This window comes from Dreissena polymorpha, unplaced genomic scaffold (genome assembly GCF_020536995.1).
Source record: "Dreissena polymorpha isolate Duluth1 unplaced genomic scaffold, UMN_Dpol_1.0 chrUn014, whole genome shotgun sequence".
Classification (NCBI taxonomy): domain Eukaryota; kingdom Metazoa; phylum Mollusca; class Bivalvia; order Myida; family Dreissenidae; genus Dreissena; species Dreissena polymorpha.
The window spans coordinates 211,427-232,218 of record NW_026273328.1 but is presented as its reverse complement, the minus strand read 5'-3'; the positions used below and the strand labels follow the sequence as shown (position 1 = coordinate 232,218).

Below are 20,792 nucleotides of genomic sequence, written 5' to 3'. Positions count from 1 at the left end.
CTTAAAATAGAATATTAATAACGGGAAATAACTCCTTAAATTTATTTTGTACCGGAGTGAATTGAACAGGATGTGCATGGCCCCTGTAGGGGTGCTGCATGTCAAGTGTCATCAAATTCTGATTATTAGTATCTAAGACCTCGCGCTGATAGTAAACTGAGCCAAACTTAGCAGATTTACCATAAGACTCAGGTGGCATTCACCACCTGATTCGTAGACTTCAGTCTAAAAATAAAGAATATTTGTGAAACTTTAATGTACTTAAACTACTTGAAGTGAAGTAAATCATGGCAGATAGCACCTTTCACTGTGTTATTATTTGTTAAAAGCAATATGTTTATGATATAAGCGCCGTTTTGAGTCAGTAAATGTATGCACACTCTGATGTATTTATATTTAGTCTAAGACTATATTGATTCATAAGTCTAAGAATTGGTTGATAAATACCGACCCTAGATAAACCAACACAGAAACCCATTCCTAAATTATATAAATGAGGCATAACAAATTCCACAAAATCCCAACCATTCATAAGGTCCTTAAATAACCAAGGAAACCAACACTTGCATTTTAGTGATCAAATGGCAACAAGTCTCTAATAAATGTACGAGAACGACCTGCCAAGAATGGGTATGTCTACCTTGTAGAAATTCTGAATATCAGTTTTATTAAATTTAGCTATGTTATCCTTTGGAAACTACAATTTTAGTAAAGGAGTATACTAAGTATCAAGATCATTCTATAGTGTCATGACATTTTTTGAACCAGCTGGCAGGGTCTATCTAAAAGCCTTTCCTCTCCAGACCCGCCATTCTAAATTAAAATGTGGAAGTACATATCTTGAGTAATTAGGTCCTCTTTACAAACTCGCTGGGATAAGTCTATCCACACATTCTATAGTAAAATGTGAATATGCATACTTTGTGTAATGAAGTAACTCTACACACTGGTAAAAGAAGGGGTTAATATAACAGCCGAAACGCCATTTTATAAAAACTGATGTAGGTATATACCTCGTGTAATAAGGTCCTTTCTACATTGTGAGACGGAGCAGGGTCTATTCGAAGCACCACACCCCATCATGGAGTCAAATGAGAAGGTACACACCATTTTAGAACAATGTGTGTAGGAACATACCTTGTGTTATGACGTCCTCTCTTCCAACCAGGATGGGTTAAGGTCTATGTTGAAGCCTCCCTCCCGCCTTCTCAACCCTGATAATAGACTAAAACGTGTAAGTACATACCTTGTGTAATGAAGTCCGCTCTACCAACTGGAAGGGGGCCGGGTCTATCTGACAACCTTCCCATTCAATGGTTTTGGCCAGCTGATCTTCTTCCCAAGCCTCTTTCTACAAATGGATGTTGATCATATGCATTAATGTTTACCATATTCTTAACTTTCAACACGATCTGCCATAGAGGACATTATACAATGGGGCATAATGATGCTAGTTTTAAACCTATATATATGAGAAATTGTTTGCATAGAAAGCCACAGGTTTATTCAAACGATCTAGAGTTCGTTTCCTGTGACCATAAACAATACTTGATGTATTTGGTGGAGATAGAAGGAACGCTCCCAGTGGGTATTGAACCCGTGACCCAGCACCCCTCCCCGTTCCTAAACAGACACCATAGTCACTACGCCAGGGCAAACTCTATTATTATGAAACAATGCATGTCAGAGCTATGGAACTTGGTCAGTGACCTCACACAACGACTCGGAACACGTATATGTAAATTTAATAACTAAAGAACCAAAAGAAATATTAACATGTTGCATGTTTCCTAAGCCAACATTGTTACGTGGACTAGGTCACTGACATTAAGGTGAGTCAGCTGTGGCAATTTGGTGAATAGTCGAGCTAATCAAGATCTTTGCAATATTTAACGTTCTATCTGTTAGTATTTTTATGTTGTTAACGCTTAAAATCTAAGTAAAATGTGATGAAAAATACATTTTAAAGGGTTTTAACGTTAGTTTTAAATTAAGTAATATAAATAATTTGCTGATGATCCAATTTGTAATTCGTTGATATGTGTGTTTGTGTGCGAGACAATCCTCATTTGAAAATGTTGCATTTATTTATAAATGTTTACAGCAATTAAAAAGGGTTTTATCATGCAAATAATGCAAATTTGCAAATCAATTCAATTTTTAAACACATGCAAATACACTAAAAGAACGATCATAAATAAACAAACAAAAAACTATAACACTATCATAAGCTAAGAAATAAAAAAAAACACCTTACGTAAGGAGATGACAGTTCATATGTAACAACAAAATGTGCATATTTCATAAAAGTGGATGACCTGCAGAAGTGATAGTCTTTGTTGCATTTACCTGCATATGGTCAATAAAGTACATGACTTTAGTTTATTCAACGAGTATTCATTTCATCAGTCACTAGTGGTTCACCAGTATAATAAGTACACGTATTTCAGACAGCCAGTTATCCCATAGTATGTAGAGCTAAATAAATGGTATAGTTCATATTTCCCAGATGAACAAGGGCATCATTTCCAATAGTCTATGTAGGAGAAACTCCTTATTTTCTGTTCGGTACGTATTTAAATTAAAGCCTCCAACATTGCACAAGGATCCAACATGTATCAAATGAAACAAATAATTAAAACACTAAAAAAGCTGCTGAAACAGCATCCTTATCAAGAGTCCTTGTCTGTGGAGCCTAACATGATTATTTAATTTACCTAACAATTGTTTAAAAGATTTATATTTAATATTTAAAAAATGTGTTTAACTAATGGTGAACAATTACAAAAAAATGGCTGATTGACAAGCGTACATCAATAAAAAAATTGAAAGACACGTGGTGTAACCATGTGCAAGTGTAATTAATTCACGAATCGAGTGTCTATATCACTATAATGGACCTCAGTTCACACTATATAAGTACACAATGACAAATTAATATGCAAAACATTTAAGCAAAATACTAAATAAACCAGAACAACAGTCCCATATAACCTACTTTGATCTCATGCATTACGTGTTTTATGCATATAGGCATTTTATTTTGCAAAAGTATTCTAGCATTAGGATTGGAAATTAAAAGCACTCCAGGGCTCATTGAATGGCTCCATAAGGAAATACGAAAAGTTTGTTCAAGGACAAATTTGTTAGCAGCTACCACTTGACCAAAATTATTCAAGACCGAATCATGTCACGTATATGTTACACTTTATAATGAATTTTCATAGTTTGGTATCAGTGTTCTGTGAAGATATCCAAGTTACGCGTAATAACAATAGCATTGACCTTGTGAAGTCTAAAATTATAATAATAAAAATAATCTGCATAATTTCATAATAATTGCATAATATTGCGTGCTAGAGATATTACAAAAGAAATTTTAAATACAAACAATGTTGTTTTTTGCGTGTGTAACGATACTTATTTGTGTTTATCCAAAGCAAAACAAGTGACTGGCAGCCTAAACTTGATATCCCTATTGAGTATTAAAGTGTGAAGCAAAACCCACTGAAGTGTTTACGTGGTTTGTGTTAACACCTTTATCAACAATTACCATAACTATAATTGAAAATATAAAAATTATGAAAATTAAAACTAATTCAACGAACCTAGTAACAAACCATATAACAAAATAAAACACACAAAAAGCTTTACAAAACAAAATCAATTTTCTACAGATACACACAAACCACTGTGCAAAGTCTACATTCCACTTACATGTTTCGCTTCAGTTGTAACATCCTTAGAATCGCAGTGAAAAATACATATTATTGAGATTTATTCCAACGTTGTGTTACAGTTTAAAACAAGTAAAAGAACTCAGTATATCAGATGTGGGGGGGGGGGCACAATTTACACTAATGATATAGACTCATATAGAAAATACATTTTCGTTTATGAATGTTACCGACATTATCAGTTGATAAAATTATAAAGAAATACAAATTACCTATACATAATTTAGAGAGTTTCTGTTGCTTTCATATTATATTTGACAGTACTTTTTTATTATATTACGTATAAAATGCAAAGCCTAATTTGACAGTTCGGATGACCTAGTGGTTAAGGCCCTTAAACTTTTAAATCCTTGTGCAGTGAATATTGGACAGGCTGGTTTAACTATAAATCTTTGTTTTCTTTCTTAAAAAAATATTCTTGCTTTATGCTGGAGCTTTTTAGTTTTTATGTTTACCTATAACAATTTAGAGCATTCATGTATAATTATATAAAAAATTGCCCAAATCGGTAAACTAGTTACTTATAGTTCTGACTGGACGTTGTTTAATCTTACCTTTTAAAAACACCACAATTTAATGTGCTTGCATTATTGTCGTTTTTTTTCCAGACAGATAAACATATATTAAGACTTTCAGGTTAATAAGCAAACGTTGATAAGCTTTCCTTTCATAACAATGTATCTGGAAAATTATTGTTCTGGTTTTCGCAAATATTGCATGTGACATGTGTTTAAAATATACGACAATAAGCATTCTATTTGTTAAATACATAAGATTATAATAAAAAAGAGCATTTTAAACTTTCAGGCACTAATAATTAACTACAAAAGAGAAGGAAAATACACAAGACTCAATGATAAAAAGTATTTCCCAATTGTGTAAGAAAAGAATGTGTGTTTGGATCCAATCAGTAGCCTACCTTGTCCTCTGACAGAGTTTTTACTTTCACTGGCTCAGGCGGCTGTAACATAAATACAGGACAGACATTCCATTGATTTGTCAGTAACTCAGTATTTGAAATGAAGCCTTAACACAATATTGTATTTATTTTGTAACACACTTTCTTTAGCTCAAGCTGGTATTTTGTGCAATGGGGAGAGGACCACCAAATTAACATTTGTATGAACATGACTTTAAGATGAATTGATATATTTAGACATGGCTTCCATATTGTGAAAAGAAGCGAAACACTTGTGTGCTATGTATGAAAAATTGCCAAGAACTTGAGAAAATATATAAAAAATACAAGTCGAAGTCGAACGCAAATTATATATTTAGCTCAAGTGGCGATAAGTGAGCGGATTAAGCGTAACGCTTTTGACAATTTTGTGAAAATAATTCACATATCTTCATATAGGATCATACTAAAAAAGTGTTTGGACATACTCCTTAGTTTAGTTGTGGTTGCCATATTGTCAAGTGAAGCGGCACCATAGGAACATGACCTTCCAAGACAAATATGTGCACTTTTTAAGAAGATTGTCCAGGATCTTAATTTATATGAAAAATACACACCTTTAACTTGAAATATATTTATATCTCATGAAATTGTGTTAAATTAAGCAGAACGTTTTCAATAATGTTGGAAAAGCGCGCGTTTTTCGTAAATTTAGTAACCGACCACTTTAAGAGCTCTAGAATTAAATTGAGCCGCGATATGTGAAAAGGGAGTTTAATGCATGTGCTTTAAGTGCCATCCCAGAATTGCCTGTGCAGTCAGTATAGGCTAATCAGGGACAACATTTTCAGCCTAAACTGGATTTTTACTGAGAAGAGACTTTTTTTAAACAAAACTATTATAAAAGCGAAGAGCGCCATTTCTGACTTATGTGGACTGCTCAGAAAAAAACTGTGACGACACTGTATTCACATCCATTAAGCCCCCTTTTTACATAACACGGCCCAATGATATACAAATCGAAGCCTATACATATGACGCGGAGACATATGTACATGTTAATTATGTTTGATACTTCAAGGAACATTTTTGCAAATTCCATGATGATTTGTAGAGCTACACAATTTAAATAACAACCTATTACAGACAGCGCTAATCTATCATCCGCGATTGTTCGTTGTCAATAAAAAAAACTGCTGATCGTGGTTACATTTCAAATAAGCAATTGATATGCGTAATTAAGCACCTTCAACATAATTAACAAAAAAACACTTACCAACATGACTTTTCTGGCCATTTGCTGAATGCTGTCTTTCTGTAATGTAATTAGAGAATATGTATTATATATTGCTGTAGCTGTTGCTTTGAAAATATTAATCCTAATTTTGAATATTTAGATCCAAATTATTGTAAATGTATGATTATCATTCAGGGGTTTCGCTTTGCTCGTTTCCAGATGCGACACATTTTCGAAAGTGACGACAAGTTTGTTTTTCAAAATGACAGATTTCAATTCTCACAACATATGTGTTGACGGTGCCAATCTATAACTCGATATGATGTTTGGTACATTACTGGCGCATATTAAGTCACCACATTGCATACCGACAAGTCCAATGGAAATTGCGTGTTATCATATAACTCGCTAGCTTGGTTTTACAACAAATAATTTCTATGCAACTAAAGTATATCCTATATTTCTTATAATTTTATAAAACAATTATCTTGGCATTCATGTTTTTCTAATAATATTCTACACGCATTTATTAAAATACAAACGTCTTTATGAAATCTGTATTAAAATGGAAAAAGAAATGTCTCCTTTAAGTATGCTCATGGAAAAGCTTGCAGTTGTCTCCTCACATTTTTCGTAATAGGAACGTCTTCAGCTATGCTTTCTGTAAGAACCTTGAATGATTTGCAGCCTTCCACTAACCTTTATTACGAATGGAATGTCTTCAACTATACTTTCTGTGTGAGTTTTGGACAACCTGCGGAAATGTTCATCAAGCCCAGCTGAAAACAAGGTATTTTAGAGTTGAACGAATTTGCTAGGTCAAAAGGCAAAAACTTGATTAAATCTGTTATAATTTCCGTTACTACACAATCACAAGGTCAAAGCATGATCTCAGTATCTCAGACCTTTAATTAAAAACCCCCAGACAATTGAAGGTCCAAATATTATATCTGTGAAGTTATTGTTACGTAATGTTGCTTTTAAAAACACCAACTCAGAAATTAGTCATCAACATAGCATTACCCCCATTCGTAGTGGAGAACTTATAGTGACAAGATTAAGGGGCATTAAATCCAGAGTTAATACATGAATTTTTATTATTATTATCATAAATCTAAAAATTCGTCCCAAGAACAAACGTTACTTTATTGTTTATTGACAACGTTAAACCTTCCCTCTAGTCTTTAGGAGTTCAGCTACAGGAATTGATTGATGCACACGCATTAAACTTATACTCCAAACAAATTTGCGCCAGCTAAATATTCACGTCAACTGTTTTGTATGAGACCAAACCTGATATTTATTTTAAAGCCTTTATAAATATCAATATGCTTAAGACATTAAACAGGTGCAATATCACTGACAGTGTTTTTTTATATGTTGTATTGTTTGTTCGGTTATCGTTCGCCTATTACCTAAGTGAGGTTGTATATTACTAAAGTTGTTTTAACAAAACATTATCATTATGGACTCTACTTGCCTATCTTCTCTGAATATAACTGAAGTTGTTTTAAAAGCATAGTAGCATTATGGATACCACTGACCGACCGTGTATGTATGTAATGGAAGATGTTCAAATAACATAGTTGCATAATGGATTTTACAAACCCATATATATATATGTACATAACTGAAGTTGTTGTAATAACACATACTCGGTATGGATTCTGATGGCCCGCCTAATATGTATATAACAGAAGTTGTTCTACCTACATACATGTGCATCCACAAGCGATTCTACTGATCTTCCTAACCTGAATATAACTGAAGCTGTTTTAACAACACAGTACCATAAACGATTCTACTTATCTACCTGTTTGTTATATTACTGAGGATATTTTAATGACGATGTTCTACCACCAAAGTACCTTAACGATCCTACTGACCTACCTAACCTTTCTATAACTGATGATGTTGTAAAAACACAGTACTATTAATGATTCTACTGACCTACCTAACCTGTATATAACTGTAGATGTTCTAACACATTCAAATTAGCAATTCTATTGACCCACCTACTTTTAATATAACTGAAGATGTTCTAACAACACAATCCAATTAGCAATTCTACTGACCTTCCTACTTTAAATATAACTTCAGATGTTATAACAACACACTCCAATTAGCAATTCTACTGACTTACATACTTTAAATAGAACTCAAGATGTTGTAACAACACAGTCCGATAAGCAATTCTACTGACCTACATGTTACTACATTGTATATAAATGAGGATGTTCTAAGAACACAGTAACATTCACGATTCTACTGACTTACCTACTTTGTATGTAAATGAAGACACAGTACCATTAGCGATGTTACTGACCCAGAAAATCTGTTTAAAAAGGAATTAGTTCTAACAATACAGTAGCATTATGGATTCTACAAAATTACCTACTGCGTAAATCAGAAAAGGCTGAGGCTCTTGTTACGGATTTTCTTCTCTTGTTTTTGAGGATTGACCTGAGAGGCAAACTCATAGTGTTGTATTGGCGACTCTGCAGCTCTGAATGCGTCAGGTTCTCTGTCGAATTACTCACTGACGATGAAATGGGCTGTATAAACAGAAGTAGGGTAATAACACAGCGAGTTACTCGCAGACAATGAAATTTGCTGTGAACAGAAGTGGGGGAATACAACACAGAGTTACTCGCTGAGATGAAATGGGCTGTGAACAGAAGTGGGGTAATACAACAACGAGTTACTCGCAGACAATGAAATGGGCTGTTTTTATATGTGGGAGAATAAAACAATAAGTTACTTGCTGACGATTAAATGGGCTGTGAACAGAAGTGGGAAAGAATAACTACGAGATACTCGCTGAAAATGAAATTTGCTGAACACAGATATGGGGTAATACAACAACGAGTTACGCGCTGGCAATGAAATGAGCTGTAAACAGAAATGGGGTTATAGAAATACGAGTAACTCAATGACGATGAAATGGGCTGTAAACAGAAATTGGGTCATACATAAACGAGTTACTCGCTGACAATGAAATGAGCTGTGAACAGAATTGGTGAAGTACAACTACGAGTTACTCGCTGACGATAACATAGACTGTGAACAAAGGCGGTATAATACAATTATGCTATGTCAATAAGCTGTTCAAATATCAGGTTTTCTGTGGAGATACCTGCCAAGATGAATTGGCTGTTAACAGAAGAGGGGAAGTACAACTACAACTTACTCGCTTGCAATGAAATTGGCTGTTCACAGAATTGATGACTGCGTTTAATTCATGTTTTAAATTTTATTTTTGGTTTTATACTGAAACTCCTTAGTTCTGATGTTGACATATACAAATTAAAACCATTTAATGACAAACTTGAAAACATGCTTAAATTTGTGAAAAGGTCCCTTAAACTTGGCATATGATACGAGTGTTTTGAGTTTGGGAAAAAACAGTGGCACTAAAAAAAATGTTAAAGGTAGCTTTTAAAGAGAGGCCAGGCTATAATTCAAAAAAATAATTAAAATGAGATAATCAGTACTGAAATTTTTTAATGTTGTTTGCTCTTTTTAACAATACACGATTTATACTGAAAATAATTACCAAACACAGTGGTGTTCTTTTATTGATCTCATTTTAAAACTATGTTTCAGTTTAAAAGGAACCAAAATCATCATCACACTGCTAATCCTGGTTAACGAAACGGATATTTTCCAGTAGAAAAATAACCGATATCCTTCAATGTTTCATCCCATTGTTCGACACGTAACAAAACTCGGCGAAACAATACTATTGTTTTTAGTCACCTAATTTGATCATTTACATACTTTGGACACAAGTTTGGCAATTCTGTAAGGGTAGTCGTTTTGCACAATTTCCTGAAACACACTGGTAGGTTCATATTCTACAAATGGTAAATATGGTGATGATCATGGTCAAGAACACATTACATTGCTTACATGCATTTTAAAGCGCTCACTTTTGATAGAAAACATATAATAGAACCCTTTAAGCGTCTAACATAATTCGGTACCAGTCTATTCAGTGCTGTATTACGTGGATGACCTGCAAATGGGTAAACCTCAGTGAAACACAGCTTAGAGCCCATTTACTTCACTTACCTCTTGCGCCATTGCAAACACTGAACTTTTGCGGGTCCTTGGGGTGGATACATTTTCTTCCAGTTTCGTGACGCTGAAGCGAGGCTTCGGTACCTCCTCCCGGGTTTGGGGAATAATCTCCATCCTTCAGAAATATACTTAAGAAATAATTTGTGTACGTTATAGTTTGTTGTCGAATAACCCACGGCCGGAAGTTTAGATGCGTAGGGATTTAATCACGAATGCGAACGTACACGCATTATTTCGATTCAAACACGATTTTTACTAAAGATTTATACAATGTATTTTATTTATCTTGTGCAATATTTTATGTGAAGTTCCACCCATAAAAATAACTTTCGGCTGTTCTTTCGATCAGATCTCACACTTTCATTCATAAAATACCGGATTATTACGCTAATGGAAAATGTATCGGCATGCTTTGTTTAGCTACAGCGCGTGCTTTCAGTGTATACGCTCCGTCCATAATTACTGCAGAATACCTCATAGACGGTTTTCTTCTTTGTTTATATGAAATTAGGCATGCGCCGTGTTATTATTTATAATGTTACATTTGGTAAAGCCTACATGTGAAGCCTGCCAAGGCTTATCTGCGAAGAAACTTGCCAACTTTACTGGATTATCATTTGAATGAGACTCAATTTCAACGAAAAAATCCGAAAAAGCGAAATTTATTGCCCCTGATTAGCCTGTTCGGACTGATAATCTTCGACAAAATTTAACATAATACCTATGCAATAAGTACGGTTTTCTAAGAGAGTGAAGGTATACTCTCTACCCTGGAAAAATTATCATTTAATGTAACAAAAATACAAATGTACCATTATTGATAAATCAATTGCTTTTGCAAAAAAAGTTCATTCTTGCAAGGTTCTTGCCTAATTTGCTAAAAGTTAGAAATACATGTAGGTTTGTTTGTTCTGCAGCTTTTCATTAACATAAAATGCAATCCTAACCGGATTACACAACAGTTAAATATATGCTTGTTTACAAATCTTTGTAAAATAAAGTCTGAATCCAAGTAATTGTGTTATTTCAATTTTTTATTCAACAACTCTGTGAGGTGAATGCCAATGCAGTTAAAAATATTGATGGATACTGTTCCCGATCAACAATTTTTACTTTAATTTCATTATTAAATGTCTTTAATGTTCACCAGAATGGGGTATGATTTAAATATTTTCGTTGAAAACAATAACACATAATGTTTTCACCTAGGGGGTGGTGTGCGTGTCCTGGAAGAGCCAGGCGTGGAGCAGATGGAATTCATCTCCTCGTCTTCATTGTCTAGCAGGAACACCTTCTGATCCTGACTGAGGTGTACCCAGAGCAACCGCTCCAGTTCAAACCTCTTCACCGATCCAAGCAGGATCATTGAATCTGGGGTAAGGAGTGTCATATATGAGCATCGCTCTGTGAAAAAGGGAATTAATTTATGCGCGTAAAGTGCCTGTGTAGTCAGTTTAGTCAAACCCATTACTGGAGAATCAACAATATGGTAGGTGTAAAAGGAATATGTAAAGGGCTAGCTGAACCACAGGCTTTCCACATAAATAACAATAAACCAACAGTGTATTTAAACACTTTTTATTAATGTAACAGAACCACGGTGCATATACCACGTGACGTTTTCGGATCTGTGTTGGGAGAATTAAGAACGACCCAGTTAACAAATGTAAGGATCTCTTTTGAAATATTTTACATTTTTAATGGGATACAGTGGAGAGCCCGCTCTTTGGTAAGAGTTTTCTATAGGTATCATGATCTTTTTAAACAAATAAGTATTTGTTCAGTAAAGTGCAACCGCGCGTTTGGAGGGTTAGTAAAATGTCGGATCAGTATGGGGACTTCATATTACAAACGCGTAGTTGCATTTTACTAAAAAGACTTATTTGTTAAAACACATCATGATAGCTATAGAAAACTCTCACGAATGAGCGGGCTCTCCACTTTCTTCTATTTAAAATGGTGAAATATTTAAAAAGACATCATTACAAACTGGGTCGCGCTTTACTTTCCCAACACAGATCTTAAAAAGTCACGTGGTATGGGCACCGTGAAAACGTAAAATGAAAAAAAAGAATAAAGGCACATCATTGTAGAGCACTGAAACCAACAGTCATAACTGGAGAGTCCACAAGTAAAGCACTAAACCTAACAGTTATACCTGGCGAGTCCACAAGTACAGCACTGAAACCAACAGTCATATCTGGAGAGTCCACAAGTAGAGCACTGACACCAACATTCATACCTTGCGGGTCCACAAGTTGAGCACTGATACCAACAGTCATACATGAAAGTCCAAAAGTACAGCACTGAAACCAACAGCCATACCTGGAGAGTCAACAAGTACAGCACTGAAACCAACAGCCATACATCGAGAGTCCACAAGTACAGCACTGAAACCAACAGCCATACCTGGAGAGTCAACAAGTACAGCACTGAAACCAACAGCCATACATCGAGAGTCCACAAGTACAGCACTGAAACCAACAGTCATACCTGGTGAGTCAACAAGTACAGCACTGGACGCAACAGCAATACATGGAGAGTCCAAAAGTACAGCACTGAAACCAACAGTCATACCTGGAGAGTCAACAAGTATAGCACTGAAAGCAACGGCAATACCTGGAGAGTCCACAAGTACAGCACTGAAACGAACAGTCGTACCTAAAGAGTCCTCAAGTACAGCACTAAAACCAACAGCCATACCTAAAGAGTCCAAAACTACAGCACTGAAAGCAACAGCCATATCTGTAGACTCCACAAGTAGGGCACTGAAACCAACAGCCATGATTAAAGAGTCCACACTTAGAGCACTGAAACCAAGAGTCATACCTGGTAGTCCAAAAGAAGAGCAATGAAACCAACAGTCATACCTGGAGAGTCCACAAGTAGAGCACTGAAACCAACAGCCATACCTGGTTGTCCAAATGTAGAGCACTCAAACCAACAGTCATACCTGGATAGTCCACAAATAGAGCACTGACACAAACATTCATAACTGATAGGTCCACAAGTAGAGCACTGAAACCAAGAGTCATACCTGGCGAGTCCACACGTAGAGCACTGAAACCAAGATTAATACCTTGTGAGTCCACAAGTAGAGCACTGAAACCCACAGTCGTACCTGGAAAGTCCACAAGAAGAGCTATGAAACCAACAGTCAAAGCTGGAGAGTCAACATATAGAGCACTGAAACCAAGAGTCATACCTGGAGAGTCCACAAGTAGATCATTGAAACCAAGGGTCATACCTGGAGAGTACACAAGTAGAGCACTGAAGCAAACAGTCATAACAGCAGAGTCAACAAGTAGAGCACTGAAACCTACAGTCACAACTGGAGAGTCAACAAGTACAGCACTGACACCAAGAGTCATAACAGGCGAGTCCACAAAGAGCACTGACACCAAGAGTCATAACAGGCGAGTCCACAAAGAGCACTGACACCAAGAGTCATACCAGGCTTGTCCACAGGTAGAGCACTGAAACCAACAGTCATACCCCGAGGGTCCACAAGTAGGGCATTAAAACAAACAATACAGTCATACATGGAGAGTCCAAAATCAAAGAACTGAAACCAATTGTCATTCCTGGCGAGTCCACAAGAGCACTGAAACCAACAGTCGTACCTGGTGAATTCACAAATAGAGCACTGAAATCAAGATTCATACCTGGAGAGTCAACAAGTAGAGCACGTAAACCAACAGTCATTCATGAGAAGTCCACAAGAAGAGCACTGACACCAACGGTCATAACTTGAAAGTCAACAAGTAGAGCACTGAAATCAACAGTCCAACCAGGTTGTCCACAAGTACAGCACTAAAACCAACAGTCACACGTGGAGATTTCACAAGTAGGGCAATGAAACCAACAGTACAGTCATACCTGGAGAGTCCAAAAGTAAAGCACTGAAACCAACAGTCATACCTGGCGAGTCCATAAGTAGAGCACTGAAACTTATAAGAGTCTTACCTGGCGAGTCCACAAGAACAGCACTGAAACCAACAGTCATACCTGGCGAGTCCACAAGTATAGCACTTAAACCAATATTCACCCCTGGAGAGTCAACAAGTAGAGCACTACAACCAACAGTAATTTCTGATTAATCCACAAGAAGAGCACTAAAACCAAAAGTCATAGATTGAAATGCCACATGTAGAGTACTGAAAACAACAATCATAGCAGGAGAGTACACACATAGAGCTCTGAAATCAACAGTCATAACTGGAAAGTCCTCAAAGAGAGCACTGAAACCAACAGCCATACCTGGAGAATCCATAACTAGAGCACTGAAACAAACAGTTATAGCTGGAGACTCCCACAAGATCAGCACTGAAACCAACGGTCAAAACTGGAGAGTCCACCAGTAGAGCACTGAAACAAACAGTTATAGCTGGAGAGTCCACAAGTACAGCACTGAAACCAACGGTCATAACGGGAGAGTCCCAAATTAGAGCACTGAAACCAACAGTCATACCTGGAGAGTCCACAAGTAGAGCATTGAAACCAACAGTCATAACTGGAGAGTCCACCAGTAGAGCACTTAAACCAACAGTAATAACTTGAGAGTCCACAAGTAGAGCACTGACCCTAACAGTCATATCTGAAGAGTCCACAAGTAGATCACTGAAACCAACAGTCATACCTGGAGATCCAGAGGTAGAGCACTGACACAAACATTCATACCTGGCGAGTCCACAAGTAAAGCACTGAAACCAACAGTTATACAAGGAGAGTCTACAAGTAGAGCACTGAAACCAACAGTCATACCTGGAAAGTCCACAAGTAGAGCACTGAAACCAACAGCCATACATGTAGAGTCTACAAGTAAAGCACTGAAACAAATAGTCATACCTGGAGACTCGACAAGTACAGCACTGAAACCAACAGCCATATATAGAAAGTCAACAAGTAGAGCAATGAAACCAACAGCCATGCCTGGAGAGTCTACAAGTAAAGCACTGAAACAAATGTTATAGCCGGAGACTCCACAAGTACAGCACTAAAACCAACAGCCATATATGAAGAGTCCACAAGTAGAGCACTGAAACTAACAGCCATACCTGGAGAGTCAACACGTAAAGCACTGAAACAAACAGTTATAGCTGGAGACTCCACAAGTAGAGCACTGAAACCAACAGCCATACCTAAAGAGTCCACAAGTAGGGCACTGAAACAAACAGTTATAGCTGGAGACTCCACAAGTACAGCACTGAAACCAACAACCATATATGCAGAGTCCATAAGTAGAGCACTGAAACCAACAACCATACCTGGAGAGTCCACAAATAAAGCACTGAAACAAACAGTTTTAGCTGGAGACTCCACAAGTACAGCACTGAAACCAACAGCCATGTCTGAAGAGTCAACAAGTAGAGTACTGAAACAAACAGCCATATCTTAAGAATCCACAAGTGAAGCACTGAAACAAACAGTCATACCTAGTAGTCCACAAGCACAGCACTGAAACCAACAATCATACCTAAAGAGTCCACAAGTACAGCACTAAAACCAACAGTCATACCTAAAGAGTCCACAAGTACAGCATTAAAACCAATAGTCATACCTGGAGAGTCCACTAAAGGGTAGGTGCGGTGTTTGGATGTCTCCAGCAACTCTTTTAGCTCCTTGAAAGTGGAAACGAAGTAGATACAGCTGACCTGGGACACCATTATGTCTTCCACGTACACACTCCACGAGCTGAAATAGCGCAATCATAATGATAAAAAATAATCAAACTTTCGGATGGAAATGAAATGCTCTCTATTTTATCTCAGCTTATAGCAGAAACTGTGTTTGTGACAATTTTGTCATCATTACCTGTATCAGTTATATCCCTTTTCAAATTCAATTATAAATATATAACAAGAGGGGACCATTGGTCATAAGGCGCACACCTGAGACCCAAACAAACTAGATTATTTTGAAATATTATTATGTTGCATTTTATTTGATTTAGTGACCCAGTTTTTTAGCTCACATGACCCATTTTAAATATCAGCTCTGATTTTATTGGGATAAATGTTCTTACCAAGTTTCATGAAGATTGGCCAATAAATGTGGCTAATAAAGCGTCAACTATCGTCATATAAGGAAAAATGCCCGTCCCTGGCTGTCATGTTTTTTACAGACCAGAACCATTTTGAAACTAATCCAATATATCTTTATAACGAATGTTCTGAGTTTCACGGAGATTGGAAATAAATGTGACTTCTAGAGTGGTCACCAGATTTTATTATAACAGCCATAAACAGAAAGCTGGAAAACTCCCTGGCAGCAAGGTTAATTAACTTACCAAACCATTTTCGAATGGTCTAAGATATCATTGGGACACGTGTTCTGACCAAGCGTCATGAAGATTGGACAATAATTGTGGCGTCTAGGTTGTTAGCAATTTACATGTTCACGACGCACGAACGCCGACAATCAAAAAGCGATCAAAAAAGCTCACCATAAGCAGATTGTGCCCAGGTTAGCTTAAACATATTGAAATGAATCCTCGTGTTTTGTTGTTATTATATATATTTGATACTTGCATCACAAACAAAGTCGTAGTTTGGATTTTTGTATCATCATAACTGATAAATCAAACATCAATGGAAACAAATGTTGCAACTAGAGTTTTTAATAAGTTTATTGTTGACGATAGAGAAACGGTCATTCAAAAACAAATAATAAAAGATGACAGGAAAACCTCGCCGCGCCCATACTGAGTTCAGTTGAGCTAAAAAATTGTCACTATAAATATGATTTTCTATCTTAATAATCTGCGCATAAACAGAGAGGGTAATAACATGACACACACAATAGCGATGTCCATGCCGTTTCAGGCATGTTTCTCTCTTTTATTGATTCTATTTATTGTTAAAATGCCGCTCACTTTCCATCCATATCCGACAGAAAGCATGTATATCCTGTTTATAATCGCCCTACAACTGTTCTTTACTAGCTGCGAAATTGCCTGGCGGGTTAAAAAATTACAGCTTTTGCTAAGTGAATTCGCAGCGAATGAAATCGAGATAACGAGCGAATATTAATACTAGTTGAACGCTTTTCACTTTATTGTTGATATGGCTTGACATTGAGTGGCATTTAAACAATTCATTCAAGTAACGAAGGATATAAAACGGCGAACAATACCTTTCTCAGCAAAGATGTCACAGATATACCTGTCTCAGCATGGATGTCACAATCCTGTTTGTCACATGATTACCAACTCTATTATTGCCTCCCATTTAGTGGGGGCATACACAAGTTCCCCATTAACTATAACAACTAAGTGGCTGTTTTTCTAGGGTTCAAAAACTGTCTCTTGGTTTGGGTTTTATGTTTTATTTCGATGATAATTTATGTTTACCCTGCTGACGCAATATCTGGCAAGTACGGCAATCGTTTCAAGTTAATAATACTGTCAAAAAAAGATGGCTGGAAGAAGTTGGCCACTGCATTCGAAAGCAACACTGCAATCTGAAATAGAGGAGAAATGCATCAATACATTATAATGTGTTTTATGTGTTTATGTTTAGTTTTATAAAATTTATATATATATATATGTGTAAAGTGTAGTTCCAGATTATACTGCCCATTTTGCACAGGCTAACCAGGGATTACTCTTTCTGCCTAAACTGGATTTTTGCTAAGAAGAGACATTCTTTAAACAGACTATATTATAAAAGCGGAAAGTGTCGTCCATGATAAGCCTGTGTGGACTGCACATGCATTAAACCCTTTTTACACAGAGCACGACTCATATATATATATATTATTTCATATGTATTATTTCAGGTTAAATTCCAAAACCTGTATTAGTTAATTTAAATCAGTGAACATAAATGTATTTATCCACCAAAGCATTCTACACTTATCTCAGAATGCATGTAAGTAATTGTATTTATATAACAGGTAACCTGAAACAGTGCAATTTGTGTTTATACAGCCTTATGTTATTGAGGCATACTGCTTTTCACATTTTGCATAAACATGAACGATTGTAAATGAAAGTTCAAGAAATGTTTACTTTGAATGGTAAACATTTTTCATTATTACTTATTTTCATTTAATAAACAAGTGTCATCGCAAACTCAAAGAATCGTTCCGAATATATTACCAGTTACTTGCTTCATAGATCAAAACATTGTCAACATATTTATAAACAACCCTAACACATTAACAAAAATATAGACGATTGTTACAAAATGTTTATTGTTGATTGTTTACAAAAGTTTAAGTGCATGCATAGTCATTCACTTTGTTATATTTGAAAATATAGTAAAATGCAGTTATTTTTTAAGAAATATTTGAAATAGTGAGAAATGAAATATTTTATTCCGATTTTGGTTTTCATTCCACAGCAAATGTGTTATATACATGAATTATACGTTCCTTCAGTATTTATAACATGATTGGTGAACCAATCACAACTGATGTTGTTGTTTTTAAGAAAAAAGTGTTCCTTAAAATACAACCGAGACATTAATGAAAAATGTACAAATCTTAAAATACATAAAATACTCACGACAGCAGGCAGCACGTGAGAGATCTGCCCAGTAACCTCAAACACTATCACAGCTGTAGATATGGTACGAGTGACACTACCAGACAATGCGGCAGCACCTAGATGTACACACAGTAATATACAGACATATACTTTCACAGCTGTGGATATGATACGAGTGACAATACCCGAAAATGACACAGTACCTACAGATCCAGTCATATATTGACTAGAACCCATATTGAACATGGTAAGTATCAATTACAAACACAATTTCATTAGATATGCAAAACAATGCAAATCAAGGTATTCATAAATGCACAATTTATCTTCCTCTTTCGATAGTTGCAGAGAGTTGTGGATATAAAGGAAGATTCTTCTTTAAGATTTGTTTTCCAAACATTCAAGTGTCTATTTCATTATTTAACATAACTATGTTGTTCTTCATTGCAATCCTTCTCCATTGAAATCCAAACATATTCCTGTTCTTGGTATTTCTATGTGTTCATACCATACATACGTAGATTTTGATAAAGTACCCATTATAAATATTTATGTACATTGGAAACTAAGAAGGTCGATACAATTAACTTTGGCATGCCCAGCAACGAGGGGAACACATTTGAGTCGCACTTAAGTGGGCTTAATGCACGTGTGAAGTGTCATCCCAGATTAGCCTGTGCAGTCCACACATATCAGATGTTTGCTAAGAAGCGATTTTCATTTACCGAAATATATAATTCAAGCGGAAAGTGTCATCCCTGATAAGCCTGTACTGCATGCACAGGCTAAACTGGGACAACATATTACCCAAATGCATAAAAAACATTTCTCAGAGCGCGTCTCATTTCATCAAAGTCTTGTCTTATTACAACAACAAAACTGGGCGCATGTGAACAATGTTAGCCAGCAGTGATTTCCATCATTAAAATGTCTCTACCTACCGACGACTGCATAGCCTCCAGGTATTATCTTCTGTATAGTGTCCCCTGTTTTAACCCCATTTGGAAACCAAGCTGCCATGCACTCACCCACCAAGCGCCCGAAAGCAGCACCTGACAAGTGTAAGTAAAAACTGTATTTATAGTAGATAACAAAACCAAATAATAGGCTAGCTAATTTATACATTTCAAATAAGTTTGTTAATACACAAATGAAGTAGTAGAATGGGGAAACAAAACTACATGTCTAATAATTTGTTGCAAACTAGGAGAAACAGTTTCTAAAATCATGAATATAAAAACGTGTTTGATAATGTGAAATAATCTGAATATAAGATAGCTCCCCAACATAAACTTGCCAGAAGATGGACATATCAGTCACCCTGCAATGTTATCAATTGATGACATCCAATCCTTTTCCTGTCCATTTTGGGATTATTATTTGTTGCGCAAAAAGTCCACTAATTTAAGAAAAACTAATTTAATATAACTCTTTATAATAATTCAACTTAAAAGAATAAAATCAAATACGTAACAGTATTAATTTGTTTCATTTAATTGAACTAAAATTGATATAATATAAACTACAATCACTAGACACTTCAGAAAAATGTTGTTGGTATTTTTTTTTCAAATTCGGATTGAGAATAGGTCCGTTAAACGAACCCGTAAATATGCCAGGAAAAAGACTGACATCACACATAACAATGCAAATCTATAAACAACTGCAATCCTCTACCCCAGTTCAATTATTTTAAATTTTACACATATTAGTTCAACAACTAATATGTTGAACAGTTTCAGTGAAAACAAGAAAATGAGCTGAAAAGAGTAAGACTATCATTGTTGTGACATACCTATACTAAAGACTATCATTATTGTGACATACCTATACTAAACACAATAGGAAAATAGCAAAAAATCCACCATATTACTTATCCTGTTATATCATTGACTACAAACATACCAATAGAACATACAGATACAAAATGTGCCACATCACTCATCCTGTAACATCAATGATGCTCAACATAACTATAAAGTCAACTCTGTTAGTGATCCGGTTACATAAGTAATTACCAGTAGACATATAGTAAATATAGACACACAATGAACCATATTCGTTATCATGTTTCATCAACGATGACCAACACACTTATAGTATATAGAGGCACAACAAGAATTATATTAGTTATACTGTTACATCAACGATTACAAAAATAAGGAGATGAAATACAAACATAACATCCAAATTCGTTGGATTTATATTTCCCGCCAAATAAACTTTGTTTATGGATGGATGCAAATCCCTTGATCTAGGATATAATCATAAAACATAAAGGGTAATTGTTTTATGCATTGCACTTCTCATTGATTTCTATACACCCATTGAGAATTATGTTAAAAT

General features: G+C 35.7%; 1 protein-coding gene across 3 annotated transcripts in view; it reads right to left on the bottom strand.

The window, feature by feature from the left end:
* The window catches only part of LOC127863538 (chloride channel protein 2-like), a 56,099-nt gene that overhangs the window by 3,526 nt on the left and 31,781 nt on the right, over positions 1-20,792 (bottom strand). For 2 of the 3 annotated variants that reach the window (XM_052403086.1, XM_052403087.1), the window contains exons 17-27: positions 19,388-19,498; positions 18,465-18,562; positions 17,307-17,416; positions 15,516-15,649; positions 11,161-11,326; positions 9,947-10,070; positions 8,271-8,427; positions 6,572-6,651; positions 5,912-5,950; positions 4,657-4,698; positions 1,247-1,351 (exon numbers count right to left, since the gene is read on the bottom strand). In XM_052403086.1, the coding sequence (XP_052259046.1) occupies positions 1,247-1,351; positions 4,657-4,698; positions 5,912-5,950; positions 6,572-6,651; positions 8,271-8,427; positions 9,947-10,070; positions 11,161-11,326; positions 15,516-15,649; positions 17,307-17,416; positions 18,465-18,562; positions 19,388-19,498 (1,166 nt within the window). Of the gene's footprint in view, positions 1-1,246; positions 1,352-4,656; positions 4,699-5,911; positions 5,951-6,571; positions 6,652-8,266; positions 8,428-9,946; positions 10,071-11,160; positions 11,327-15,515; positions 15,650-17,306; positions 17,417-18,464; positions 18,563-19,387; positions 19,499-20,792 lie in introns of those variants that run through there. The other variant, XM_052403088.1, reaches the window with a different exon arrangement.